This window comes from Tupaia chinensis, unplaced genomic scaffold, assembly GCF_000334495.1.
Source record: "Tupaia chinensis unplaced genomic scaffold, TupChi_1.0 Scaffold000639_1, whole genome shotgun sequence".
Lineage (NCBI taxonomy): Eukaryota > Metazoa > Chordata > Mammalia > Scandentia > Tupaiidae > Tupaia > Tupaia belangeri.
The window spans coordinates 1611383-1627368 of record NW_006160160.1 but is presented as its reverse complement, the minus strand read 5'-3'; the positions used below and the strand labels follow the sequence as shown (position 1 = coordinate 1627368).

Sequence of the window (15986 nt, the reverse complement as noted above, 5' to 3'; positions counted from 1 at the left end):
TCAAGTTCTCGTAGTCTTACAAAAGGAACAGAATTATGGTTTAAACAAGAGATGATGAAGCCAGATAGAAGTATCTGGATTGAGGCCACTCAGCGAGGAGATGGTGGAGTCAAACTTCTCAGCCCATTCTCAGAGTTTACAATGTCCCTGAACAAAGGAGTTCCTTATTTTTGGTCATAATAGCAAACAAGTTATTCACATATTCTGCAAAAGTCTGTTTTTAAGTCTGTCAGTCAGCAAGTTATGAACCTAAATTTTATCAGCAAAGAGTATGCATTGCCGATTGTCTATCTGAGTGCATGGTCTTCACAGTGTTTTATATACACACTTCCAGCCAAATCTGTATTGTTTAATTATATAATTCAACTTAGCAAGAAGGGTCACTCTAGTTCTAACCTTATAACAGAGTTAACAAAAAAAAAAAAAAAAAGAGCTAACTTTAATTTTGAGAAAAACTCTATTTACTGACTTTTAGTTAGATTGATATTGGAGTACACTCAAGATTTTGCCAGAAAATTGTGTTTACTTCCCTTTTCATATTATCTTAGGAACAGTTTAGGAAAACAGTGCTTCTTAGCCTTCTCCAGGTCATAGCACATGTAGAAAAAGAAACCTAAGTCATGGCATATGTAGAAAATGAAAACATTCAGAAGAACACTAGGGTTAGCAAGCCAGAGTATTCGAGAGCAGAGGCCCCTGGCTAAAGTCTCCTGTTTTGTCGGTTATCCTGAGGACTCAGGAATCACTTTTTGAACCACTCTGGGACTAATTCCAGCATGAAAGGGGATTGTGAGACTGTCTTGAGGAATTCAGGTCTAAAAGAATGACCTGACCTGAGGTTTAGAGAAACTGAGTAACTTGCTACACTTAAAGATATGTTTTTCCTACCTCCAACATCTTAATTATCTATATTTTTTCTTTTCTTTCTTTTTTGGAGAGGATTTTGCTATAGGGCATGTGCACTCAACAGAAAGACAGAGAGAGACAGAGAGACAGAAAGTGAGAAATCACCCCCCCCCACGGGGGATGGCCATGCCGCGCCCTTCTCCTCTGTTTTCCTCTCGGGATCTTGGGCATGCATGCACATGTGCCCGGTGTGAGTTTAAGCCACCGGGTCCGAGACTCAAACTGTGGTGGACTATATGGGAGTTCACCAACATAGCCATTTTGCCAACTGCTGGTCCCTCAATTATCTATTTCTAAAAGAAGAAAGATCATACCATGAATTAAAACTACAGAATATAAATCATATACATGATAAAAAATGTCTACCGAATAAATTAACAATAAATGTCTGTCCAATAAAAACATAGAATTTTGCAGGGCCTGTAGATGGCATAACCATTATGTAGCTGGTATCCCTCATGGCTGACCATGTTTCTAGTCCTGGACCCAGTGACTTTAAAATCCACACCAGGCACATGTGCATCATACCCAAGATCCTGGTGGGAGAATGGAGGAGAAGGGATTACAGTGTAGCCATCCTCCTGGGGGGTGATTTTTCACTCTCCCTCTCACTTTATCTTTCTCTGAAAAGCACACACACTCTTAGTAAAACAAAACAAAACAAAACAACTCTTAAAAAATAAATAACAGAATTTTGAGGCCCAGCAGGTAGAATGGAGTGGGTGGAGAAGGTGGCTGGATTTCCGCATGGCTGCCTGTGTGGTTTGAGTCCCAGACCCAGCAGCTTGAAAATCATGCATGGCATGTGGGAGTGCATGCTCGTAATCCTGAGAGGATAAGGGATTGTGGCATGGCCATCCCCCCAAGTAGGGGTGATATCTCATTTTATCTCTTCCTCTCTCTGTGTCTCTGGCAACCACATGCACCCTATGGCAAAACAAATCAAATAACAGATTTTTGAAACAGTAGAACCATAAAACATACAGCATTAACATTATAATCATTGCAAATTTTTGTGTGCTTTGATATAAATGTTTTCATTAGTCCAGTTAAATCATTTATGTTGGAAAACATTCAAAATTGCACATACCCTGTGACCTATTCTGTTCAACTAGGCTTAACACACAGAAAGAGATTCTAGATGCATGTGTAATGCATTGGAATTCTAGCTAAGAGGTAAATCATATAATAACAATAATATAGAATAAGGGAAGTATACATCAGGTTTATAGTCATTAGAGGAAGAATCCTCGTAAGATTGTAGGAAAAAGAAAAAATCATTACCTCGGAGGGACAATTTTTTGCTTGGTTGGTTGAGAGATTTTTGTGCTTAGGATATGTGCACTCACCAGAGAGACACAAAGTAAGAAATCACTCCCTCCTCCCCCCAGGGTATTATGTCCACTTCAAAATTCCTTCTTTTTCTGGGATTTTGGGCATGCATACACATGTGCCTGGTATGAGTTTGAAACTGCCAGGTCTAGGACTCACACCGCAGTTGACCACATGGGAGTCCAGCACTTAACCACTATGACACCTACTGGCCCCAAGGGGGAGACAAATTTCAAAGTGTGGGGTTCCAAACTTAATAAACAGGCGAAGATGGAGGGAAACAGGCTCACTAAGGGAATCCAAGTGAATAACTATAGCCTAAGGAAAGAATATGCATCCTTTCATCCAGAAGCCAGAGGCCAGATACATTGGATTGCATTATATATATATATATATATATATATAAGTATGTGCTATAAGAACATTATTTGTAAGTTAGCTGAAGGAGGTAACACTGGAAAGTAGTGGACCTGATAAATGGGGATGCCAGAATCTCAGGGATCCCAGTGTATGAGGAATTTGGAAAGTAATGAGAAGCTATGGAAGTTTTTTGAGCAAGTAAATCACATGAACAAGTTCAAGAATAGGGAAGATAGTCATATACCTATGCAGAAGAGTTCAGAGAAGGTGGACGTTCAATGATTTGGGGAACGAAGAGCACATGAACTGCCACTGAATAATCCTAATTAGCTGTCGTGCACATTTTAGCTTCCTCCTGACAAAATTCCCAGGGCTCATATTCTCCCCGTCTTGTATGTGAAGACACTGAAGCTCAGTCCCAAACATTGCTGGACTTCGTATTTGAGGCTCTGTGTGTGGCGCTGCTCTTTCCCAGGAACAGACAGGAGCAGGGAAAGGAGACCAGGGTGGCTGAGCAGGGAAACCCGATGGAGGGAAGCCCATCACTGGGGAAAGGATTGATTGCTAGGTGGGAATGATTCTAGATGACACAAAGGATTTGACAGTCAGAAAAATGTTCCTGGTCATGCAGAGCCTTAGCTGATAACCAGGGTAGGAAGGTACATAAGGCAAATGATACTGATTTGTGGGTGTTCCTCACAGATGTGGTAGTTGATGAGAGAAATAAAGCAACCAAAGGGAGGAGTGCTAGGGCAGAATCTTAGGGTCATTCACAGGTCAGGATACACAAGAAGCAGGAAATAAATGAGGATGAGAAACATCAAAGGTTCAGGTTTAGTGTCCTGGCAATGACTTATACTAATTAACTTAATTTTTTTTCATTATATATTTTTTCCTTTTCTATTTTTTTTTTATTTTAGGTTTTTGCCAAAGGACATGTGCACTTGCCAAAGAGAAACAGAGAGAGACAATGAGAGAAAAAGTGAGAAATCACCCCCCACTGAAAGGGGAATGGCCACACCACAATCCCTTCTCCATTCTTCTCCTGGTATTTTGGGCATGCATGCACAAGCACCTGGCATGATTTTCAAGCTGTTGAGTCCAGGACTCAAACCATGTTCAACAATGTGTTAACTACTATACCACCTGCTGACCTCAAACCATGTTCAACAATGCGTTAACTACTATACCACCTGCTGACCCCAAACTTCATTTTCTTAATTTAAAAATAATTGTTACATATATCCTAAAAATTATATTTACTTTTACTATAAAACTAATGTGAAATGAAATGAAGAAATTAAAAAAATAGTGAAAAGTGTTCTTTGAATTTTCTTTTTCAGTTTGAAAATGACCAGCATGGGACAAGCATTTGGCATAATGGCTACATTGCTGGACTCCCATGTAGTTGACCATGGTTCAAGTCCTGGACCTGGTGGCTTAAACTCATGCTGGGCATGTGTGTGTGCGTGCCCAAGATCCTGAGAGGAGAATGGAGGAGAAGGGATTGTGGTGCGGCATGGCCATCCCCCTAGGAGGTGATTTCTCACTTTCTGTCTCTCTATCTCTCTTTCTTTCTGGCGAGCACATGTGCCCTATAGCAAAAACCTCTCCAACTAAAAAAAAAAAAAAAAAAAAAAACATGCCCTATAGCAAAAAAACCTCGCCAAAAAAAAAAAAAAAAAAAAAAAAAAGAAAATGATCAGCATGTTGCCAAATATTTCTAAATTGGACAAGGTAGGGTAATATAAGATTACAACAAATTGCTTTTTAAGTTTCTGCTGTGGTAGAAGCTTTGAGAGTTTTCTCCAAGTCTCTTCTGATGAGCAATCTGATAAGATAAATTATGATAATAATTATCTCCATAGCAACAGGTTTGAATAGCAGACATGTAGTAGTATCTGGTACACACACTGATTCTTTTAGATTTTAATGATTCTGCCTTAATTCATCCCATAAAATTCAACTAATTTGTTCCAGAACTGTGACTGCAGTAGAAAATAAAACTCATTTTTTTGGAGGATCAAATGTTATTTTAGATAATTATTAAATAACAGGTGGTCTCTTTCACCTAAGGAGTACCATCAAGTTCCAATTTATAGTGTGCTTTTTAAAATTGATCTAGGGTGACTTGACTAGAACAAACAAAACATTTAAGATGAAAGAAGGCAATCCGTAGTGCCACCTGCTGTCAAGACTGAACTCCGTGGTTGGTTTTAGGTGGGCAACTCATGTGCATGCTACAGTGAAACATTATTTGCTATGTCCAGAAATATTTAGTGAAAACTCAACCTTTAGCCTTCTGAAGAACTTAACAGATATAATTCCTTATAGAGTATACAGGTAAACTCCCATAGCAGAAAATAATAAAAATTCCAATGGAATAGGGTTTTAAAAAATACTAATTATGATTAGCTAACCTTGTGGTTTGGAATAAAATCGGTAAAGTAGGTACCAGCTTGTATGCAAATATTTCAAGACAGAGTAGTATGGTTTTTTCTCTTTAAAAAAGAAAAGCAAATTCAATACCAACATATTTGGGTTTCTAATAATGATTACATTTAGCCTTAGAATAAAATGGTCCACACAATATAGAAGAATCTAACTTACTAAACTTGTTAAACTTGTCGCTAACAGAAAATATTTGTACTGATCATGATCAATTCACCACTCTACTAACTGGGACCTGAGGTGAAAATAAATAAGTCTGTACCGAGAGCCATCTCCCTCCCTGATACAACTCCCACACCAAGCATCATATATCTTTACATGTATGCAGTAGCTAATCATAGCCGTAGAAGCTAAGGGGCAGTGAAAATACACTCTTGAGCAGGAAGAGAGCTGCTGGTGACAGTATAGCAGCAACTCTACCACCCTGCAGATTTGTGTCTTGGTAAATGCATAGTTCCATATCAAAGTAGTTCAACTAATACTCAAGTGGACGTCCTACTCTCTGTGGAGCAGGAAAAATGGAGACTGGAGAACTAAAAGTTGAGTCATGACTAAAACATCTTTCTTTGTGTACACTAACTAGTTAATAACCCTATTTTTCTTTAAATGACCTATGTCAGGAGACCTTATTTTTGTTGAAACATGAGTTGGCTAGAGAGACTTGCTATGGAGTCAGTATTTCCATTATTGACCAGTTTCAGAAACAATTCCTCATCATTTTTGAAGAAGCATGAATAAAAGAAAGTTTTTTAATCTTTGTTGAGGTGGTATTTCAGCTGTTACCAGTGAAGCTGAGGCAGAGGACTGTATTCCATTTCCATTCATTTTCACCTTATTCTTATTCATTTATTTATTTAATTTGTAAATCAGTGAACCCCAATTATGATCTGCAGACTGGCATCATCTGTATGACCTGTGAGATCTGCAAATTCTCATACCTAAACTAGACATTAGAATCAGTGGGATCTGGCCCAGGAATCTGTTTCACCAAGCCTCCTCAGTGATTCCTATACTACAGTAGGAGAAACACAGTTTTGGACAATGAAGGAAGTCACTCAAAAAAGATGAGTGTAAAGTAAGCCAACTTTGTGATCCGTTCTTCCTAATGAAATTAATTAAGAGAAAGTAACTCAGAGAAGTGACAGCCTTGCAGAAATAAGGAATAGTCATTTCCAGAATGGCATTTCTTCTAAGTGGAGGTTAGGGTGGGGGGGCTCACATTCGCTATATTACTGGAAGCCAAATTCTTTTTCTTTTTCTTTTTCTTTTTCTTTTTCTTTTTCTTTTTCTTTTTCTTTTTCTTTTTTGGAGAGGTTTTTGCTATAGGGCATGTGTGCTCACCAGAAAGAGAAAGAGAGACAGAAAACGATAAATCCCCCCCCCAGGGGGGATGGCCACACTGCACCTTAATCCCTTTTCCTCCATTCTCCTTTCTTGGGCACACACGCACACATGCCCAGCCTGAGTTTAAGCCACTGGGTCCAGGATTCTGATCATGGTTGACTAATGGGAGTTCAGCGACATAGCCATTACGCTAACTGCTGGTCCCATGGAAGCCAAATTCTAATAAAAATGCATTATAATGTCCAACACAAGTTTTGTATTTCCCATGCTACTGCTGCTCTCCTTTGGTATGAGTATTTAGAGGCAAATATGATAATCATTGCTCCATCTTTGGTCTGAGTTGTACGTTTATGATAATGGCTATCTGTGTATCTTTATGATACAGCTATCTTACTTCACAAATCTTTCTCAGCCCTCTCAACCTGCAGCGTTTACTCACCATTTGTAGACAAAGCAACTCTGGTTCCAAGAACGTTTTATGTATAAATGAAGTGTAATATCTACCTGTATATGGTAGGTTTCAACTTGGTAGTTGATGACTTGACAATTGCAGAATTGGATCTATAAAACTAGTGAGCCTTTTCCCTGGGAATAGAGCAAAGAGGTCCCCAGGAACCCAGAAGGTTGACTTACGACAATCTAGCACTAACACTTGCATACTGAATACTATGTACCAGGAAAATGTTGGAGGAAAGAAACTAAAAATCGCATCTTTCCACAGTGTAGCAATTTAACAGAATCAGTGATTTTTATTTGTTTTTTGGAGAGGTTTTTGCTATAGGGCACGTGCGCTCACCAGACAGACAGAGAGAGACAGAGAGATAGAAAGTGAGAAATCACCCCCTGGGGGGATGGCCACGTGGCAATCCCTTCTCCTCCATTCTCCTCTCGGGATTTTGGGCACGCACGCACACGCGCCCAGTGTGAGTTTTAAGCTACTGGGTCTGGGACGTGAACCGCGGTCGACTACATGGGAGTCCAGCAACATAGCCATTACACTAACTGCTGAAAACCAACGATGTTATTACCACCCTACCATTTTAACCTTCAAGGCCTGAGGACATACAATGAGATTGAGATAAATAAAATTATTCGCTGAGTTTGACCAATTTAAAAATTGGGTCACTTAATTATCTCCCCTGTAGTTATTTTGTTGCTCAGCTAAGAATATTTTTAAAATAATTTTTTACCCCTATAATTCTCTTTTCTTGTCAAGATAAAAGAAATATTTATGCTCAATGATGCTATTTTTAATACTTTTATCTATTTACTCATAAAGAAATAGCCTAATCCTGATGAGAAAATGTTATTATTTTCTACCTTTTATAGCCATCATAAGAGCATTTGATTAAATACAGATGATTAATCACTATTTTCATTAATTATCCAAAGATGTGCATATATTATATTTCTCCTTTCTTACATAGAGGGTCCCTTAGCAAACTTCATTAATTTGTTTTGCATCCAAATTGAATGAAGTATAAAAATAAATTGTAGCTGTTTCCAGCAATCTAAAGAAGGAACAGTACTGAAAAAAATATTAGAAAAACATATTGTTTTAAAAGAAACATTTGTTGAGGTTTTGTTAGTGACAAAATGAGAAAAGTGCCTTTCTGAATATTATGGTACTTTAAACTTTTTTTCAATTTCTATTGTCATTGTGTAAGACTGAAGTGATACAATGATGAGAGTCAGAAACACTATGCTCTTAATCACAAAAATAATACATACTGACCACAGAGAGGCTCTCCAGCAAAGTGGGAACTCCAGTATCTACATAAAATGCACTATAGAAAATTGAGCTATTCATAAATCTTGCCCTCTTGATAAAATAATTTAGGGATGATATGACTGCACATGAAATGTTAAAGGTTAAACATTAAAAAAAACCTTTACTTTGGTAACAGAAAGTATTTTATAGAGGGAGAGACATTTTTGAAATTAATAGTCACATGCAATTTTTGATGGATAATGCAACTTGTATTTACATAAAAGAATCAGATTAGGATATATTAAAAAGCTTGGTTTGTTTATTCATCTTCTTGCCCTTGTGTAAGAAGCATCAAGTAGTAAATTATTGAGTTGATTCAATAGTGCATTTTAATTATAAAAATTATATATATAATATGTATATATATATAGATATATAGATAGATACTTTGAAGTAATTTCAAATAATTCTGTTGAAAACAGTAAAATGAAAAAAAAGTTAATAATACCAAAAATGTACAGTGCAATATACTAAATGTTTTTATTTTTATGTGATAATTTTTCAACCTGACTTAAATCATGAAAACCAGCAAACAAACCTAGGAAATAAAGCATAATATAGTTCTTGTAAATAGATATGTAAAATATCTTCGAAACAGCAGGTGGCAATCTTTGTAAAACTGACTGCACTAGTTCTGTCTTACATATATGAATGCAGAGGAGAGTTTAAAGAGAACAATTAAGAATCCTGGTCTGCTCGAACTGGTTGATATCACTGCCAGTATGAAAAGGGCCTTAGTTAATCCTGCCTTACTTTTCTAGAAATGAAAAGGGCCTTAGTTAATCCTGCCTTACTGTTCTACTTTATCTCTCCCTGGACAAAATAAACATTTTTTTTTAATACTTCTTTATTCCCATGCAGCATAGGAGGAATTTCATAGTGTTAATCTATATAGGCATTCTTCTCATCTGAATCCTGCTTACTGGTTATTTATTATCGCTGTGAATTCATATGTCCTGAAGAATTAACAAAACTAATGTTAAAGCTTTATAAGTTCTAAAAAACTGACTGAGACGCTGATATTATTTTTTGTTTTTTTTTTTTGAGAGATTTTTGCTATAGGGCGCATGCGCTCACCAGACAGAGAGAGAGAGACATAGAGACAGAAAGCGAGAAATCACCCCCCCAGGGGGGATGGCCACGCCGCAATCCCTTCTCCTCCATTCTCCTCTCGGGATCCTGGGCACACACGCACACGCGCCCGACGTGAGCTTTAAGCCACCAGGTCCAGGACGCGAACCGCAGTCGACTACATGGGAGTCCAGAGACATAGTCATTACACTAACTGATGATCCTGATACACTGATATTCTTAAAATCAAGTTTTTGTTAATATTTTTAGTGTGAGACCTGTAGGAAGCCATTAGAATCCTAATTAAGGAGAAGCACAATGTTTTGTATTCTGGTTATCACTTAGAATATTTTTTTTTTCCTGAATTGTAGTAGTCACATTAGAGACAGAAATTCATAACTTTCTGAACTATAAGGTAACCTGAAAGATTCTGCAATCAGCTTACACACTGTACTCTAAGAAACCACATAAAGAGAACAAAATTCTTTGTCACGAAAAATACTAACGGCTTTAAGTGAGCCTTCTAATTCTCTACGTTCAATAGTTTCCTGTTCACTGTGAAACTTCCATCTTAACACCTTTTTTGTATGTTTATAATAATTTATCTATGATATTCTAAGATGCCAATTTTTCATGTATTTACTGAGTCTTACTGTGTCAACAATATTTTATGGAACATATACACAATTACTAATAAATCTTTGTTTTAACTGATTGTTTAAAATACATGATTTATAATCTTGGTAATTTCTGAGCTTTCATTCTTTCCTCTCTCTTTATATATGTATATATAAATTCTACTATAGCAGCAGTTCTAGTCCTACATGGTAATTAAGACCTTATGCTTTTATTTTAAAATGTGTTACTCATAGAAATTTACAGTGGAAAATGGGACAAGAACAAGTTAAAGGAATTATTGAAAGTCATTCAGTAAGGTGAGATTCATTAGCAACAGAGCCTAAAAGTGTCTGAATTTGAACATCATCTCCTTATCTTTTCCTTCAGCAATCTAACACTTATGTCTTTATAATCTACTATATATTGAGTTGTCACAAAGGTCATGATGTTATTTGTTTCTATGTTTTTCTATAAAAAAAAATGCAAAAAATGCATCATGACTTTACTGACAACCCAATGTAATGCAAGGACACTTGTTTTTGTTCTTAGTAAACAAATCTGTCACTAAAATAGTGAAAAATAGTACCCATAACCAATTTAAACTATATATAATCTTATTACCATTCAGTATGGCTACCATTGTATCCTATTTTCCAATGTCATTTTGCAACAAATAACTTTGAAAACCTACAGAACTATTTTGTAAAACGTAAATAAAGATGCCCCTTATTATAGAGAAACAAGCAAATTTTCACTTATCATTAGCAATCCTGCAATGGAAGAAGTACAGTCCTTAGTTAATGAGAATATTTTTAATCCTTTTTTTAGATTATGAAATGTTTCCATTGAGAACATTTTAGTTCCTTCTCACCAGGGCATCGTTGCTCACTGCATCTTCTCACTTCTTCACCTGTTCCTTCACATTGTTGTCCTGTTACAGCTGCACCCTGACAAGTCCTCATTCGCCTTTCCCAGCCGCCATCACAGGACTTAGAACATCCACTCCAATGACCCCACTGATTCCACTGACCATTGGCTGCAAGAAATGGGTCCTGGTCAATGGCAACAATCTACCATACACTGCCCATGGGATACTCAAAGTCAAGTACATCACTGTCCCTTTAATTTTTATTATATTACCACCATGAGTAAACTTTATGCAATTATTTTACTTACTGCTCAATTACAGTGCATTATGATTAATAGAGGTTTATATACATGTATCTGATTCTTCAAATGGAAATAGAACTTCACTTGAAAAAAGCCCAATTCAGTACTAAACTTCATCAACTTTATTGGTATTTAATCTCAGAACCTCTTAAATTTTTGTTACTTTATTTAAAATGACATATAGTAGAAAAGCTCTGGTGTCATTGGTTATATTGTTGAAAAATGTATTATGATTACCTTATTATTCCCTGATCATTTGGCATGGTTCTGTGAAGAGTTTTAAATGGTAGGCAACCTGTACATTCAGAGTCAGGCCTTACCTGTGCACTCAGGATTGTAGCACTCTCTGCTTTCTGCCCACGGCCCTCTGCACTCAGAGCCTCCGTGAGCAGCTGCAGTGCACTGACGGCTTCTCTGCTGGGTCCCATTCGAGCATGTCACTGAGCACTGGCTCCATGAACTCCACTCCTGCCACTGTCCATCAACTACCAAAGCAAAAAGAGAGACAATGTAAGGAGCTCTTCCAGTTGGGAAGGCTGTAGAGAAAGTGCACGGGAAAACTAACTTTAAAGATGAATCCAGGTCAATGGATTCTGAACGAATACAATGGAAGGTCACATTGGCATGAGATTTTATTACCCTCCAAACTATAATTATTTTATTTTCTTACTTACATTTCCTTTTATGTATTCAACATCTCTTTTGATTCACTTATTACTTCAAAAAATATTATTTATTGTCCTCTGAAAAATGGAAGCCTTAGGGCAAGAAGATGGGTACACAGAGCAATAAACAAAATAAATACTAAGCAATACCTCATAGAATTTATATTTTAGGGAAGGAAACCTTAGAAACAGCAACAAAAAATTACATGCTAAATGAATAATTTATAAAACAGTGCTAAGAAGGATAATTTCAGGATATTGTAAGATAAATATGTCAGGGAGCCTGGGGCCTCTTCCATGACAAACTGAGGTTCAGAAGGCCTTGAAAATGAGGAGGACATACATAAAATAAAGGTGTGTTTCAGGTAGAGGAATATATAAAGACTTTTGACAGGAGAATCAGGCCCTTTCAGGAACTAGATGAAGGCCATTGTGAATGGAATCTGGAGAGAGTTGGTGGAGAGTAGAAGTGGAGATTGGGCTTGTTAAAGAAAAACAACAAAGAAGTAAACAAAAAAAAAATCTGATTTTTGTAAGACATTTTATCAGCTTTGTTAGGATTTTGGCTATTATTCTCAGATCATTAAGAAGTAATTGAAGGCTCAAAAATGCAGATTCCATGGTTGGAAATGGGAAAATTATGGGAGAAGATGAAGAGGACTGAGGTAGGATGATGGGGCAATGCTGATGAAGTCACTTGCAGAGATTAGAAAGCTACCTGGGTGGGATGGAAGGAGGAACGCCTGAAAGATCCTCCATAAGAGCTGAAGTAGAGAAGATGTAGATGAAGCTGAGATGTCCAGTGTTAGATGACTGGAATTTTATATAGAATGCTGAACTTGATTTGTCTTTAAGAGATTCAAATTGAGATTCATTTATCTATTGATTCATTCAATTGAGTTTTGAGACTCTGTCAAATACTGTGACAGGTGTTAATGAGAGATGGAAAGATAAAAGAACACAAATTCCAACCTCAAAAGTTTATAATTTAGTAATTTATGTGTGCGAATAAGTAAATAAAAGGTTAAAGGCAATATAGTTTAAAATGTCACATGAAGTATTTGGGTTTTCAGATCACATATCATATCTACCTAAGGAATAGTTACATTAGATTCAGAATGGTGAGATTTGGAAATTTTAGACAAAGAAGACACTACTAACAAAGACATAATCTCATATGCCACAAAATAGAGGTGAGCGAAGGATTCAACCACAACTTATTGAGTTAGAATGTGCAAATGAGCAAATAAGTGTTAGAAACACACTCTACGTGTGACTTCTGCTTTTTCCAATATCATTCTATGGTTCTTAGTCAATTTGATCACAGATGAAAGAGAATTAACCCTAAGTCCCAAGTTCTTACATGAACTAATATTGCTGTGAAAATCCATCCAAACAAATGAGAAAGCCTGGAAGAACATGAGTAAGTACTTTCAGTCTTGTTTTGAGTCTTATATGTTGCTACTGAAAAGGAAGTTGATTAATAGGTGTCTAGCTGTACTTTCTAAATCCTTGGTGAGATTAAAAATCATCAAATGTTAATTTAATATTCTATTCATGCAATTTTAGTATCTTACTTTATTAAAAATATCTCCTACAATCTTATATGTTATGTACTCCAATATTCAGACAACAGGAAAATTCTAGTGAATCAATAAAATATTAATTTTCTATTTCCCTTCTATTTTTACATTAGGGATAAGTGTTTTTCATTTCAGAATTTGTTAGCATTTCAAAGATAACACTTACTGAACTTGCATTATGAACCATCTCTACCCTAAGCATTCTGAGAGGGTTTTGGTCCTATATATATATTTTTTTTTTTTTTTGAGAGGTTTTTGCTATAGGGCGCGTGCGCTCGCCAGACAGACAGAGAGAGACATAGAGACAGAAAGCGAGAAATCACCCCCAGGGGGGATGGTCACACCGCAATCCCTTCTCCTCCATTTTCCTCTCGGGATCCTGGGCACGCACGCACACGCGCCCGGCGTGAGTTTTAAGCCACCGGGTCCGGGACACGAACCGCGGTCGACTACGTGGGAGTCCAGCGCCATAGCCATTACGCTAACTGCTGGTTCCCTTTGGTCCTATATTTTATAATCTTTTGGGTTTATATATAGGCTCTAAGCATTCTGAGAGGGTTTTGGTCCTATATTTTATAATCTTTTGGATTTATATATAGTTCGAGTATGCACATTACTGAGAACATTCAAGAAGTAGCATATTTAAAAAAATGAGTCATAACACCTAATCTAACTGTTATATATCTAAAAGAAAAGAATGTGTGATATCCTTGAGTATTCTGGTTTGAGTAAATTTCGAGTATGCTTTTTACAAATGTAATGGCTACACTCTCACTGGCAAAGAAGAATCGACAAGTTTTAAATATGGACTTGGGAATATGTAAGTCATATGGGAAATCAGAGAAAGGATCATTTGTTATGAGGCTGTATTTTTGGAAGAATTAAGAAAAGACTTTACTGAAAGAATACAAATACCTATTTCTGAAGTATTTTGCTCACCAGGCTTTTTCCTGAAAGATTATATCACCATTTGTCTAAAAATAAAGTATTCAAATTTATACATTTATAATACTAATTGTTCAATTCTTTCTGACAATGTATGTATTTTACATTATGGCTGAAGTTCAAGAATGACTTAGTATTAGAAATCTGAGCGCCAATGTGAGGTTCAATACCATCATAAACATCACCAAAACATGTGTTTTAGATGTGAACACTTTAGTTTATGAAGACAGTTATAGAAAAGAAGTAACAATGACATTGAAGGTATCAAGTAGATACTGTGGCTGTTTATTTCACGCTGAAAGTGGGAAGATCTTTTTAATGAACATTAACTGGACTGTTACAAAAAAAGTGATAAAGTAACTAATCAAGTATCTTTTTAAAAAGAGTGAAAACCCAGTATTCTTTCACTGAGAGAAGTTCAAGTTACTGCAAAAATGGAAAACTGAGAAGTCAAATGGGAAAGGACTCTCTGTCTTTGTTAAAAGATTAGATGACAGACTATAAATACAGAAAGAATTTTCTTCACTGTAAAATGTGAGACTTATTTAAAAAAAGTTTTTTCTCCTGAGTTTAATATCCTGGAATTAAAAAAAAATAATTAATTACCACATTCTTTTTAGGGAACACACTTTAACATTTCAGGCAATGGTAGTATATTTTATTTTATTATTTATTTTATTTTAAAGAGATTTTTGCTATCGGGCATGTGACCTTGCCAGAAAGACAGAGAGAAAGTGAGAAATCACTCCCTAGAGAGATGACTACACCATAATCCCTTCTCTTCTTTCATTCTCCTCTCAGAGTTTTGAGCACACATGAACACGTACCAGGTGTGAGTTTTAAGACACCTAGTCTGGGACTCAAACTGCAGTCAACTATACAGGAGTCCAGCGGAGTAAACATTATGCGACCTGCTGGTCTTGGTAGTAATATTTTAATGAATAGAAATAAGTGGAGGCCATGGGTCAGCCGTTGGTGTGGTGGTTAAGGTGTTGGACTCCCACCTGGCTGACTGCAGTTCAAGTTCTGGACATGGCGGCTTGAAAATCATGCCAGTTGTGGGACCAGGAGATGGTGTAATGGTTATATTACTACTATCTCATGTAGTCTACTACTGTTGGAGTCCCAGACCTGGCAGCTTAAAACTTATGCTGTATGCCTGTGTATGCGTGACCAAGATCCCAAGAGGAGAATGGAAGAGAAGGGATTGTTGTGTGGCCATCCCCCTAGCAGGTGATTTTTTTTTGGAAAACTGAGAAGTCAAATGGGAAAGGACTCTATGTCTTTAACTTAAAAGATTAGATGACAGACTATAAATACAGAAAGAATTTTCTTCACTGTAAAATGTGAGACTTATTTAAAAAAAGTTTTTTCTCCTGAGTTTAATATCCTGGAATTAAAAAAAAATAATTAATTACCACATTCTTTTTAGGGAACACACTTTAACATTTCAGGCAATGGTAGTATATTTTATTTTATTATTTATTTTATTTTAAAGAGATTTTTGCTATCGGGCATGTGACCTTGCCAGAAAGACAGAGAGAAAGTGAGAAATCACTCCCTAGAGAGATGACTACACCATAATCCCTTCTCTTCTTTCATTCTCCTCTCAGAGTTTTGAGCACACATGAACACGTACCAGGTGTGAGTTTTAAGACACCTAGTCTGGGACTCAAACTGCAGTCAACTATACAGGAGTCCAGCGGAGTAAACATTATGCGACCTGCTGGTCTTGGTAGTAATATTTTAATGAATAGAAATAAGTGGAGG

General features: G+C 36.6%; 1 protein-coding gene across 1 annotated transcript in view; it reads right to left on the bottom strand.

Annotated features, from left to right (window-relative positions):
* The window catches only part of ADGRB3 (adhesion G protein-coupled receptor B3), an 841452-nt gene that overhangs the window by 477270 nt on the left and 348196 nt on the right, over positions 1–15986 (bottom strand). Inside the window, exons 7-8 of the mRNA XM_006159627.3 lie at positions 11344–11508; positions 10725–10889 (exon numbers count right to left, since the gene is read on the bottom strand). Coding sequence (XP_006159689.1) covers positions 10725–10889; positions 11344–11508 — 330 coding nt within the window. The remainder of the gene's footprint in view (positions 1–10724; positions 10890–11343; positions 11509–15986) is intronic.